The sequence below is a fragment of the Gadus chalcogrammus genome, chromosome 1, assembly GCF_026213295.1.
Source record: "Gadus chalcogrammus isolate NIFS_2021 chromosome 1, NIFS_Gcha_1.0, whole genome shotgun sequence".
Taxonomy (NCBI): Eukaryota; Metazoa; Chordata; class Actinopteri; order Gadiformes; family Gadidae; genus Gadus; species Gadus chalcogrammus.
Genome location: NC_079412.1, coordinates 20,097,173 through 20,110,725, shown reverse-complemented (window position 1 = coordinate 20,110,725; position 13,553 = coordinate 20,097,173). Strand labels below are relative to the sequence as shown.

The 13,553-nt window shown below is 48.3% G+C and overlaps 1 protein-coding gene across 1 annotated transcript in view; it reads left to right on the top strand.

Moving 5' to 3' along the window:
* Positions 1–1,421: 1,421 nt before the first annotated feature.
* Positions 1,422–13,553, top strand: part of ctnnbl1 (catenin, beta like 1) — a 31,649-nt gene continuing 19,517 nt past the window's right edge. Inside the window, exons 1-10 of the mRNA XM_056588866.1 lie at positions 1,422–1,574; positions 2,379–2,582; positions 4,976–5,082; positions 5,844–5,988; positions 6,480–6,572; positions 7,666–7,759; positions 9,297–9,388; positions 9,807–9,879; positions 10,365–10,423; positions 11,971–12,119. Coding sequence (XP_056444841.1) covers positions 1,545–1,574; positions 2,379–2,582; positions 4,976–5,082; positions 5,844–5,988; positions 6,480–6,572; positions 7,666–7,759; positions 9,297–9,388; positions 9,807–9,879; positions 10,365–10,423; positions 11,971–12,119 — 1,046 coding nt within the window. The 5' untranslated portion in view covers positions 1,422–1,544. The remainder of the gene's footprint in view (positions 1,575–2,378; positions 2,583–4,975; positions 5,083–5,843; positions 5,989–6,479; positions 6,573–7,665; positions 7,760–9,296; positions 9,389–9,806; positions 9,880–10,364; positions 10,424–11,970; positions 12,120–13,553) is intronic.

Below are 13,553 nucleotides of genomic sequence, written 5' to 3'. Positions count from 1 at the left end.
TCATTTTATTGACTGATCTACATTTCCCCCTCCCTCCCTCCCTCCCTCCCTCCCTCCCTCCCTCCCTCCTCACGCTACCTTTTCCCGCTCTTTTCTCCCTTCACTCTGCTCTCCCGGTGTGTTGGCGTCCATCTTGGAAGGCGCTGGTCCTCCATCTCATTTCCTCGGCTCCTGTCCTGCCGTCAGGGACTGTTGCTCAGGGACGACGCACCGGGGAAGACACACACACACGCTCACGCGCACATACATGGTACACGCACACACACACACGCAGACTATATATGCACACACACACACACACACCGTACACCAACAACCACACAGACACTAACGCACACCAACACACACACACACACACACACACAAACACGCAGGCACACGCACACCCAGTATACCCACAACTACACACACACAAAAACACACATACCCACACACACACACACACACACACACACACACACACACACACACACACACACACACACACACACACACACACACACCGAACACGCACACTCTTTATCACATCACTTGTACAGTACAATCGTGCTGCTGGCTGAATTGGTAATTTTCTGCCTGCCTCCCGCAATACATCAGGGGTGTAAAGCGTTGCGTTGCGCTGCTCTGAAGAATGGAGCTGACGCGCTGGAACCACGGGGGAAGGAGTTCAGGCGCCTGGACTTTTCACTTACCAGACGACGGCACCATCTACTCCTCCCCCTCCGTGCATTCTAACTGGATGCCTGCCCTTCAAAACGATGTTGTTTTCTTTTGTCATGTAAAGTAGTGCCTCTACAAAATTAGATTATAGTATTGATTAATGATAATTATAAACAATAGACTAGCAGTTGATCGCATTGTAACTCGGGGGTTTATCCCTATCGACTCCTTTCCTGAAGACGTGCGTTTATTAAATCACTGTCATGTAGAGCTAAGTGGTTAGCAACTAGTAAGTATAAAAAAGCACTACTTTTACTTTTTTGATACTAACTAGTAACTACTCAAAAAAAAAGAACTATTCATGTATTATCACTAAAACGATATACATATTTTTTACATTTATCCACATTACTTTAACTGGGGGCCCCTAACTCAGGGGTGTGCAACCTTCACCGTCCAAAGAGCCTTCACCTCTCCCAACTAATATAATTAATACGGGGCCACAAAACTTGTTGGACCCCTACCAATTAATAAAACACAGCTTTATTTTTCTACTTGTAATGTGTTTCCCACCACTATCAACAAACCCTCAAAGCATTTTTGCCCCGTACATGTGTTTATTTAATAAAAAATAATAAAACATAATATCCTCCTGACTAGTCAAACCAAATCAAGTGCGGCGTGTGGGGTGGTTGGTCGACTGCTGCTTCACGACATCCTGCCGACGCCGCGACAACGAGCGGAAACCCTTTACAGCAGACACACTTTACGGCAAGCATCATAGCGTGAGGAAAGTTAGCCGGGTAGCTAACAACAACCGGTCTCTTGGTGAACTGTTCAGCGATACACTTCTACATTTGCATCAAGTCGACCGACCTGCCGACATGGACGTGGGCGAACTCCTCAACTACCAGGTAGATGTTGTCTGGACTGGATGTTTCTGTGTGGACGCACATGGTAGCGTTAAGAGACGTTCGTTCATTCATTCTGAGCCTGGCGTTGTCACAAAAACACAAACCTAGAACACTAACATGGTCACCTGACAACATTTACTGTTCACCTTTATGGCCTAAATTATGTATTCTACCATGGTATATCACCGTATGTTGAGTGCTGCTCTGAAAAGTAGATAAAACACCCGTTGCATCCGGGCTGTGATGTGTGAGTGCTGTTTGGTTACCTGGCAGTTAACCTGGTTACGTGTTACCTACGTGTTATTTTATTTAGTGTATTTAAATGTATCTTGCCTGATGTGTATAAACATAGTACATATAAAAGAAAGTTATTCTGTGTGTCGTGGATATTCGTTATTACCGGTAGTTATCTTTAGTGGTGCGCCAATGTCCTTAGTCTATCTACGGGGCTTCCTAGAGCCAGATATTCCTACCTGTTTCATTGGATGGAAGATGAACAGATAGATTCTTTATTCATCCACTTGGGGAAATTCAGGTATCCAGTAGCTCCCGAAATCAGTCAACAGACAAACAACAAAATGAACAGTAAAAGTGAATAAGAAGTGAGCAATATTTGCAAAATTTTTCAGTGTACCAAAGAGAATGACTCAAGGTAGATTACGTGTGTGCTACTCGTTTCCCAGAACAGGGTAGGTTCCCCTCAGAATACTCAGTGTACCCCCTACCCTTCTAGACTTTTGAAAAGTCCACCTTGAGCTGAGTGCCCGTTTTGTCTCCTAACCCCTTCCTCTGTCTGACCGCCAGCCCGACAGAGGAGCGAAGAGAATCCGGGACGAGGAGGGAGGAGGCGAGGAGGCCAGAGGCGGTAAGCAGCTGAAGGGGGCTAGGGATCTAGCCCGCCACAGAGATGCAGCACTAGGACCTGGGGACGACCCGGACCAGGAGGACACCAGCGAAGACAGGAAGAGGATCCTGGAGAAGCTGATGGACTCGGAAGAGGAACCTGAGGTAAGTCGATTGGTTTCCTTTCCTTCCCTCCTTGTTACCTAACCTCAGTCCTTTGTGTTTGTTCCCTTCTTCCTACCTAAGCTTGTTCCTCCCTTCCTTTATCGATTCCTTCTTCCTACCTTCACTTCTATCCTTCCCTTCTTCCTACCTTCGCTTCCGTCTTTCCCGCTTCCTACCTTCACTTCCATCCTTACCTTTTTCCTACCTTCACTTCCATCCTTACCTTTTTCCTACCTTCACTTCCATCCTTCCCTACTTTCTAGCTTTACTTCCTTCCTTCATCAAAGTTTGTGCCCTCCTTTATTTGGCTGTTCCTTCTTTCCTTGCTTCCTTTCGTACTTCTTTCCTTTCCTCTTTGACGGACGTCCATCCTAAGTTTGTTCCTTCCTTCCTTCCATCGTTTCTTCTGTCCTTATTTCATACCTTCATGGTTTCACGTTCATGTGTTTGTTTATTATGCGGGGGGCAATGAGCAGGCATGGGGTCAAACAGGGTTTGAGGGTTTGATATGGGCTTTTAAATAGTAAGTTGGCTGTTTTATTTATAACGGTTAATATTGATGCTGATTAATTACTGAGTAATCACAAAAAAGTTCCCTTGTATTGCTTGTTGTGTATTATGATAAAACGCCCCTTTGACTGTGTTTAGCTATCCATCATCAGTGTTTCCCCTACCATTGTTCAGGCCTGGCGGGCCGCCAGGCCAACGAGCGCCCCCGCCGGGCCTGGCGGGGGCGCCGGGCGAAAAAAATAAATAAAAAATGCGGTGTCGTGCGTACGCAGATTATGCCCCATCATAACAGACAATCTGACAGCATTAAGTTATATCATCATTAGCATGGCACTGTCAAAAACTAAATTTGTACCGGCTGCCAAATTTGTACCGGGCGCGTCATCAATACGCGTAATCCATTCCAAACCTGCCCGGCAACAGATGATCAGATGATTAGAACCTTTCGAATGACGTGAAAGGTTCACGAACATTCGCGAATCTTCTATCTAGCGATCCGTTATCTGTATTGTGCTATTTCGTCCTTGACCTGCTTTAAACATTCAGGTTACTTGCTAAATTTGATTAAACAATGAAATACAATACAAATATAAATAAAAACAAGTGTTATCTAGCGATCCGTTTTCTGTATTATGTTCTTTCGTCTTTGGCAACATGAGCGCAAATGTTTTTTGAAACCCGCTTTAAACACTCAGTTTACTAGCTAAATTTGATTAAAAAATGAAATACAATACAAATATAAAGTAAAAACAAGTGTTATCTTGCGATCCGTTAACTGTACTATGTTATTTCGCGATAACTATGTTATCGCGTCGTCCGGCAACGGACGACGCGATCATCTGTTGCAGGCAGGTTTGGAATGGATTACATATGGATGACGTGCCCGGTACAAATTTGGCAGCCGGTACAAATTTAGTGTGACAGCACCACCAAAAATTGTATTGTAAATAAAATTAGTTTATTGTTAATAACGTGTTTATTGAATCATTATCAACTTGTGATGGCTAAGCGAGTGTTTTACATGGAAATAACCAACAAATACTCTAGCATCCCGTGAAAAATGTATAACAAATCACACTATCAGCTCTTACCACCGGGCCTAAAAAAAATTCTAGGGGAAACACTGATCATATTAGCAGTTGTGATATGAACCGTCAGCATCCATGCTTTATTTCACTGAGCTTCCATCCTAGTTCTCCCATCCAGATTGGCATCACACACGAAAGTAAAGTAGAGCGGCTACCACCTGTGTTATAGAATCGTTAAAGGTTGCGCTGTTTAATGCAATTAGGTGTTGCCCCGAAACCTTTTAAAGCTGTTGAGGTTGATTTCTCTCGCCCCCTGTGAATCCACCCGCGCCCGCTGAACGGCTCCGAGCTAAGTGCTTTTAATGGTCTATAATGCCAGAAGAGTGTAATTTCGCACCCCTGTCATTATCCCAATGACGCTATATTGGCGTTTAAGCCCCACAGTGTGGCCTTTTCGCTGTAATCAAGTTAATCACCTGCTCGTTGTGGAGTACCCGAAGTCTTCTTCTGTGTGCCCTTTAAGAATGCGGCAACGCTCTTAATATCAGCTCACGATCATGGCCTCCGAAGTCTCAGGAGAGAACGCCTTCTCTCCTTGACCAGACTCCCTCTTTCCCCAATCCCTCATTCCCTACTTCTACTGAAGACAGGATATTAAACTATTGAGGGAATCTGACGTGCGCATACAAGCCAACAGGTGTTCGATGTCACCGTATGAATCAATGAAAATGAGAACCGCTATGCATTGTGGGATATTTTATTTGTTGTACACATGTGAATGAATCTGGGCGAGGCGTCTCATTATTGCCAACTCTATTTTCTGATTTTCATCTGGGCTCTACTTCTGGTCTGCAGGGCGAGCCGGTGGACGAGAGCTCCGTGAAGAAGATGATCCTCACCTTTGAGAAGAGATCCTACAAGAACCAGGAGCTGAGGATCAAGTTCCCCGACAACCCCGAGAAGTGAGCGCCAAACTCAGCCCCCCCCTTAAACTACACCTTAAGGACTCCAGTCGTCCCCTTAACCTACACCTTAAGGACTCCAGTCGTCCCCTTAACCTACACATTTAGGACTCCAGTCGTCCCCTTAACTTACACATTTAGGACTCCAGTCGTCCCCTTAACCTACACCTTAAGGACTCCAGTCGTCCCCTTAACCTACACATTTAGGACTCCAGTCGTCCCCTTAACTTACACATTTAGGACTCCAGTCGTCCCCTTAACTTACACATTTAGGACTCCAGTCGTCCAATTAACCCACACATTTTTCAATGGACTTCAGTGACCATGATTATGTCAGTTATTATGGGTCTCTAGTAAACATCCTACTCATTAGATTATCATAGGAATACAAAGGCCATATTTTATACTTTTGAGCGGCAGTATTTTTATGGCTACCATTCATTGTGTTGGATATGTGTCGCAGAGTATCAGAGCTAACTACTGCTGTTCCCATAATGGCTGGTGGTAGAGTGATGCGATGACGTTCAGCAGGACATTGATGTTAAAATTAATTTAAAAAAAAATGACAATGTTGCCGCAAGTTTCCGGATAAAAGCACCCGGTCACCCAACAGGAAATGGACCAATATTGTCCGTCAGATAAAGTTTTATGACTGTCTTAAATCTATGCACTGTGCGTGTGCTTTATTCCCATGGTACGACCCGTTGTAACCCCCCCCACCCTATCGCCCCCCCCCCCCCCCCCCCCCCTCTGTGCTGCAGGTTCATGGAGGCGGAGCTGGACCTGAACGACATCATCCAGGAGATGCACGTGGTGGCCACCATGCCCGACCTGTACCACCTGCTGGTGGAGCTCAACGCCGTGCACTCCCTGCTGGGCCTGCTGAGCCACGAGAACACTGATATCCTCCACCACGGACCGCCACTGCCCCCCACTCAGGACAGACCTGGGGTTTACCTCCGTCCTCTGGGCGGATTCCCATTCATGTTTTATTCTCATGGGTCAGATTTTAAGAGATCATGTTTACATCGATTAAGATTTATTTTAGATGACGTTTTTTTTTATGATTGTTATGATTTAGGCCCAATCCCATTTCTACCCCTTACCCCTTCCCCTTGTTTTGAAGGGGTAAGGGGAAGGGGTAAAAATTTCTATTTCTACCCCTTACCCCTTCAAAACAAGGGGGAGGGGTAAGGGTAAGGGGTAGAAATGGGATTGGGCCTTAAAGTAAAATATAGAAGTCACAACGACACGCAGGCACGCACGCCAGTTAACCTCGGACGCAGACGCGTCCAGTGTGTTGGGGCTGCGGTCGGCGCTGTGCTTGCTGTAGAATAGACAATGCGGCCCACAGGAAGTGACAATGCAGGAAGTGACCTTAACGGGGCCCACATATCGCCATCGCGGTGGTGGACCTGCTGCAGGAGCTGACGGACATCGACACACTGCAGGAGAGCGAGGAGGGCGCCGAGGTGCTCATCGACGCGCTGGTGAGGCCTGTCTGTCTGTCTGTCTGTCTGTCTGCCTGTCTGTCTGTCTGTCTGTCTGTCTGTCAGTGCGGTCTGTCCGTCTGTCTGTCTTTTTGTCATAACACAATAATAATTCATCTATTAATGTGTTCCGGCCATGGGCCTATGATGAGTAATTTGAGAGGGTGCTGGGTTTGTGTGTGTGAGAGATAGATACACATTTTTCTTTATTTGCTTCATATTGAAGTAAATAACAATTCAGGGTTCCTATGGTAACGTGTGTGTGTGTCTGCTACAGCTGGAGGGCCAGGTGGTCTGGGTTCCTATGGTAACGTGTGTGTGTGTCTGCTACAGCTGGAGGGCCAGGTGGTCTGGGTTCCTATGGTAACGTGTGTGTGTGTGTGTGTGCTACAGCTGGAGGGCCAGGTGGTCTGGGTTCCTATGGTAACGTGTGTGTGTGTGTGTGTCTCCTACAGCTGGAGGGTCAGGTGGTCTGGGTTCCTATGGTAACGTGTGTGTGTGTGTGTCTCCTACAGCTGGAGGGTCAGGTGGTCTGGGTTCCTATGGTAACGGGTGTGTGTGTGTGTGTGTGTCTCCTACAGCTGGAGGGTCAGGTGGTCTGGGTTCCTATGGTAACGGGTGTGTGTGTGTGTGTGTGTGTGTGTCTCCTACAGCTGGAGGGTCAGGTGGTCTGGGTTCCTATGGTAACGTGTGTGTGTGTCTCCTACAGCTGGAGGGCCAGGTGGTCTGGGTTCCTATGGTAACGTGTGTGTGTGTGTGTGTGTCTCCTACAGCTGGAGGGTCAGGTGGTCTGGGTTCCTATGGTAACGTGTGTGTGTGTGTGTGTCTCCTACAGCTGGAGGGTCAGGTGGTCTGGGTTCCTATGGTAACGTGTGTGTGTGTGTATGTGTCTCCTACAGCTGGAGGGTCAGGTGGTCTGGGTTCCTATGGTAACGTGTGTGTGTGTGTGTGTGTGTGTCTCCTACAGCTGGAGGGCCAGGTGGTCTGGGTTCCTATGGTAACGTGTGTGTGTGTGTGTGTCTCCTCCAGCTGGAGGGTCAGGTGGTCTGGGTTCCTATGGTAACGTGTGTGTGTGTGTGTGTGTCTCCTACAGCTGGAGGGTCAGGTGGTGGCCCTGCTGGTGCAGAACATGGAGCGTCTGGACGAGCAGGTGAAGGAGGAGGCTGACGGCGTCTACAACACGCTGGGTGAGGAACGCCCCGTCGGCTCAGGGCTCCCCCGCGCCATGCCCGCTGCCTTCCCATGATGCAGCGGGGCCTCCTCAAGGGGCGGGTTTGGGGAGATATCGACCGTGTACCGTTCGAGGGGTCGTGGTCCAGCGTGGGCCGTGAAGCCCTCGGGAGACCGTCACCGTGGTGACGGGCTAAACAAAGAACCTTACTAACGATAGATACTCACTTTAGATAAGTATCCGCTGTCACCATGGCAACGTTCACTTTTATTTATGGTTCTGTGTGTCCGTCCCTCCAGTAAGGTGTGCAATTGAGTTTAAATTCACACGAGAAACAATGATGACTTCGCAGCATCAGTAGTCTCAAAGAGTTCATATTTAAGGGGATAACCTTCCCAGCAGCCCCAGTTCTCCGAAACTCCTGCCATGAGGAGTTTTGTCATGAGTGTGACTTTTACGTGAGGTAGTAAAGTTAGAGAAGACAAGCCAGAGAAGATCTGCATTCAGTGAGTTTGGTTTTGGTGTGAGGAGAGCCAGGAGGGTTTTTGGACTCTATTGTTGGAGCTCTGGGGGCCAGCTTCTCCCCCGCTGCTCTAGACCGCAGCCAAGAAACACCATCTCCCATAATCCCTGGCTGGGGTGTTGGCTGTTGAAGGAATACAAAGCCACAGGAGGGCTGGAGTAGATGAAGTGCTGAAGACGTGATCTCTCTCTGTGTCTCTGACTTTCTTTCGGTCTCGCCCTCTTTCTCTCTTTCTTACTTCTTTTCGCTCTCTTACTTAATTCTGTTGACATTTGCTCTTCATGCATTCTCCGTCTCTGTGCTCTGTCTTTCTCACACTTTCTCTGTCTGTCTCTCACTTCCTCTCTCTCTTTCACTCTGCCTTTTAAGATTTGCTCTCTCTGGCTCTATCTCGCTCTCTCCCCCTCCCTCCCTCCCTCCATGGTGGAGGTTTTGTGGTGAATCAGCTCTGCTAAGACGATTCTACCAGCGGATTGGGGCTGTATGTCAAGGGGAAGCTGCGGTTTGGGTTGTTGTACGTGCACGTTAGACCGTGAGCACACACACATACGAACCACACCACAGGGCTTAACCACTGTGGTCTGCTACTGCAGTATGAGGAATTATCCTTATTTATGACCAAATAGGGCAATATGTTCAGAATCACAAGCACTGCAGAATGATGCATGGGCAATTTTATCATCCGTGTGTCATGATTATGACGATGCTGTAACAGTGGTTCACACGTAAGCTCCTGCGCTTGACACACACACACACACACACACACACACACACACACACACACACACACACACACACACACACACACACACACACACACACACACACACACACACACACACACACACACACACACACACTGAGAGAAAGAGACTACTAGTAGAGAGCTGGTTTCAAGATTGTCCGACAATTCCCGTGCTGCATTTAGGTGTTTTTCTGTATTTTTCTCTGTGGAGCACATTTGGTTCGAGGTGGCGTGACATGGGGTTGATTGTCCTCTGCTTGTGACTCCCTCTTCTCCTCTCTGCAGCCATCGTGGAGAACATGGCGGAGTTCCGTCCTGGTCTCTGCACTGAGGCCGCACAGCAGGGTCTTATGCAGTGGCTGCTCAAGAGAGTCAAGGTGAGACACACACACACACACACACACACACACACACACACACACACACACACACACACACACACACACACACACACACACACACACGTCATCCTAAGGGGATATTTATACTACAGACTATTGGTATGAAATGCAGTTTCTATGTGTGGCTATAATATCATTCACATCTATTTGAACTCGACTTATTACACCAGAGCACTGCGGGGGATCAGAGTCGGCCTCCAAACCCCAGCAGCGTACTGTCAACCCCGTTGATGTAAACCGGAGGTTTCAGAGGACGACCTCGAGGAGCGGATTTGTCGGGGCTCAGCGATGCCTCCGAGACAGCCCCCGTTTGCAGAGGGGCTGGTGACCGGGATAGCCCCCCCTTCCACTCCCTTATCCTCAAGCCCGTTCTCCTCTCTGCTCCGTCTCTCAGGCAAAGCTGCCCTTTGAAGCCAACAAGCTGTACTGCAGCGAGATCCTGGCCATCGTGCTGCAGAACAACGACAGTGAGTCTCCGGCCGTGGGGGGGGGGGGGGGGGGGGGGGGGTCTGGTGGCGGACCTAGGGCCTGAATGTTGCGCAGCTTCACCGCTCAACTTCCCAGTCCCTTCAGTTTGTTTTCTCTCTTTCCACGCCAACAAATGGATTCTTTATGCGTCGGAATAGCAAACCGATCAACCGGTCAAACTAGGAAAGCCAAACAAAACGGAGGACTGTTATCTCTAATCAATATCCCCTTTTCCTCGATAGACCGGCGCGGTCATTATTTCCAACCGCCTTTCTACCCTGGTTGCTAAAAACGCTAATTTGCTAGAAACTAATTTGTCGCGTTTTTTCGATCAACTTGAAAATAAATTGCAGAAGTCGCCAAAATGGAATTCCCAGAATGCGTGGGCGGTGTGTTAATGGTGCTGTGCGTCGTGCGATCTAAATTGTGCGGCGAACGTGACGCTGAGTGTGTGTGTGTGTGTGTGTGTGTGTCCGTCCTGCAGGCACCAGGGAGCTGCTGGGGGAAATGGACGGCATCGATGTCCTTCTGCAGCAACTCTCGGTGGGCCCAACCACGCGCTTAATTAACTTGATTTATTCACTCACACACACACACACACACACACTCATGCTCACACACTCCTGCAAACTCTTTTTGTGCACAAAACACACACACGCTCTTTCTGTGCGCACACACATTCATGCAAACACACACAAACACTCTTTCTCTGCAAACACAATAATGCACACACACACACACACTCGCACACACACTCTCTTTCTCTCTCTCTCACACACACACACACACACACACACACACACACACACACACACACACACACACACACACACACACACACACACACACACACACACTTTGTCTCGCACACACACACACACACACCTTTTCTCACACACACACACACCTTTTCTCACACACACACAATCTTGTTTTTTTACGTGCGCAATCCTTCACATTAAATGCTTCACACGTTTCATTCACGTCACATCCTCTTTCACATTAAAAGTTTGATACTTTTCGGGTACTGTGCCCTCCCACGATCCTTTGCTGTGCTTTGGTGTAACCCTGTGATTTGTGTTGCTATTCTGGCCCTGCCAGCACCACTGGTACTTTATTTATACAGCCCCGTTCAAACACCCCTGACAGGGCCTGCTAAACCCTACTGGTTAGATACAGAGCTGCACAACATGGGCGGGGTGGAGCGCAATTCACGAGAGAGAGAGAGAGAGAGAGAGAGAGAGAGAGAGAGAGAGAGAGAGAGAGAGAGAGAGAGAGAGAGAGACTTGGACCGACTGATTGGGATGTATAAACAGAAAACCAGCAGTCAGATTCCTACGATGCGAGCCCCTAAAAACTGTCCAGGGTTAAGGGGGGGGGGGGGGGGTGTCTGTGTTGACGTGTTGAGAGCAGAACGGGGGATCAGACCTCACTGCTTCCCCATCAGCGTCGGGTTGACGTGCACGCAGCTTTAAGACACCTCTGAGTCCCCGGGGGAATATAAACCGGAGCGACGTGAAGACCTTAAAGCCGGATGAATATAACCAGGAACAATAACTGCCTCCTCGCTCGGAATAAACTGACAACAAATCCTTAGAGATTTTCTAGCCCTGTACCACCATGTTTTGTGGACGGTGGACTTCCTGTCCACCGTCCAAAAGGTAGATGGATAGAATATGAATACGGGTAGAGCGGGATTTGTACTTACTTAGGGAGTTTCTAGTTCTCTTTTACATTTCTCCATCACTCTCTCACTGGGGTGGGAAGAGAGAGAAGGAATCAAGGTGAACGAGAGAGAGAGAGAGAGAGAGAGAGAGAGAGAGAGAGAGAGAGAGAGAGAGAGAGAGAGAGAGAGAGAGAGAGAGAGAGAGAGAGAGAGAGAGAGAGAGAGAGAGAGAGAGAGAGAGAGAGAGAGAGAGAGATTTTCAACTGGAAATGCATCCCATAATAATCAATAATGAAAGGTTGCGCTGGATGAAAGCCAGTCTGCATAATGAACGGTGGTGTATGATCCTTTGCTGTGCCGTAGTAGACCCCCTGTGTTTACCCTCGGTTTGCCCCCCCCCCCCCGCCCCCCCCCCCCCCTCCAGGTGTTCAAGCGCCACAACCCCTCCACAGCGGAGGAGCAGGAGATGATGGAGAACCTGTTCGACAGCCTCTGCTCCTGCCTCATGCTGTCGGCCAATCGGGACCGCTTCCTCAAGGGGGAGGGGCTCCAGCTCATGAACCTCATGCTCAGGTGAGTCGCTGTCGCTGTGCTCTTCTCAGGGGAGAGGGAGAGCCATCGCTCAGGGACCACATCAATACTGCGTCACTCTCATTCGGCCAGCTGTTCAGCTGTTCTTGCTTGTCTCCAGTTGTTTTCTAGTTTCCTGCCCGTCTCCACTTGTTTGCTAGTTTTTCTGCTAGTCTTTCTCATGTTTTTTCTAGTTTCCTGCTTGTCTATCTCCGGTTGTTTGCTAGTTTCTTGCTTGTCTCTCCGGCCGTCTGCTAGTTTCTTGCTTGTCTCTCTCTGGCCGTCTGCTAGTTTCCTGCTTGTCTCTCTCCAGTCGTTTGCTAGTTTCCTGCTTGCCTCTCTCAGGTTGTTTTCCAGTTTCCTGCTTGTCTCTCTCAGGTTGTTTTCCAGTTTCCTGCTTGTCTCTCTCAGGTTGTTTTCTAGTCTCCTGCCTGTCTCTCCTGTTTTCTGTTTAACGTTAGTCTCTCCGGTTGTTTGCTAGTTTCCTTCTTGTCTCTCAGGTTGTTTTCTAGTCTCCTGCTTGTCTCTCTCCAATTGTTCGCTAATCTCCTGTGTGTCTCTCCAGTCGTTAATAGTTTCCTTGTCTTTCTCAGGTTGTTTGCTAGTTTCCTGCTTGTCTCTCTCAGGTTGTTTGCTAGTATGCTGCTTGTCTCTCCCAGGTTGTTTGCTAGTTTGCTGCTTGTCTCTTTCAGGTTATTTGACAGTTTCCTGCGTGTCTCCCCAGTCGCTAGTCTCCTGCTTGTCTCTCCAGTTGCCAGTTAGCTAGTCTTCGCCATGCTCCGTGATGCAGAACATCGCGTAGCGCTATCGGCTGGAGCCTTGCCTTCCCGGGCCGCCCGATTGATCTGAAGCCAGATGACCTTAAGGGCTGATAAAGAGACGTGACGCACATGTAGTGAACCCCCCGGGCCCCCTGCTTTGATGAGCACATCAGCAGAGGGGGAGACGCAAAGGGCGGCTCGATATCCCGCGGAAACACCACGTCCTTTTCTGCACCGTCTGTTAGCTTTGGTAGAGTAGGATGAGCGGAGAGAGGAGGGGAGTGAGCTGTTGGGAGAGAGATTTTCTAATAAAGGTGTTGGAGGAGTGTGCTGCGCTCACCGATCTCTGGATCCCCTGCATCGATAGTTATAGAGTTAAGGAAGAGGCTTTATTTCATGTTGTTGGAGGATGGGGTGGGATCCTCGTGATGTTTAGACTGATGGAGCATGGAGACATTTCATTGAGACTGACGTGATTATAATTAACAGCTGCTAAATAGTTTTATTTTTTTACAAAAGATCTAAAATCTAATTGTTTTCAACCGATTTTTGAGCCTGAAATTCTGACTGAAGCTATCCAAACTGAACTGCTGATGTTTGTAGCGGCTGATGATTGTTTGTTTGTTTGTTTCGACAATTGGCAGCAAGTCATGGGTTTTATTTAATATTCGAGCAC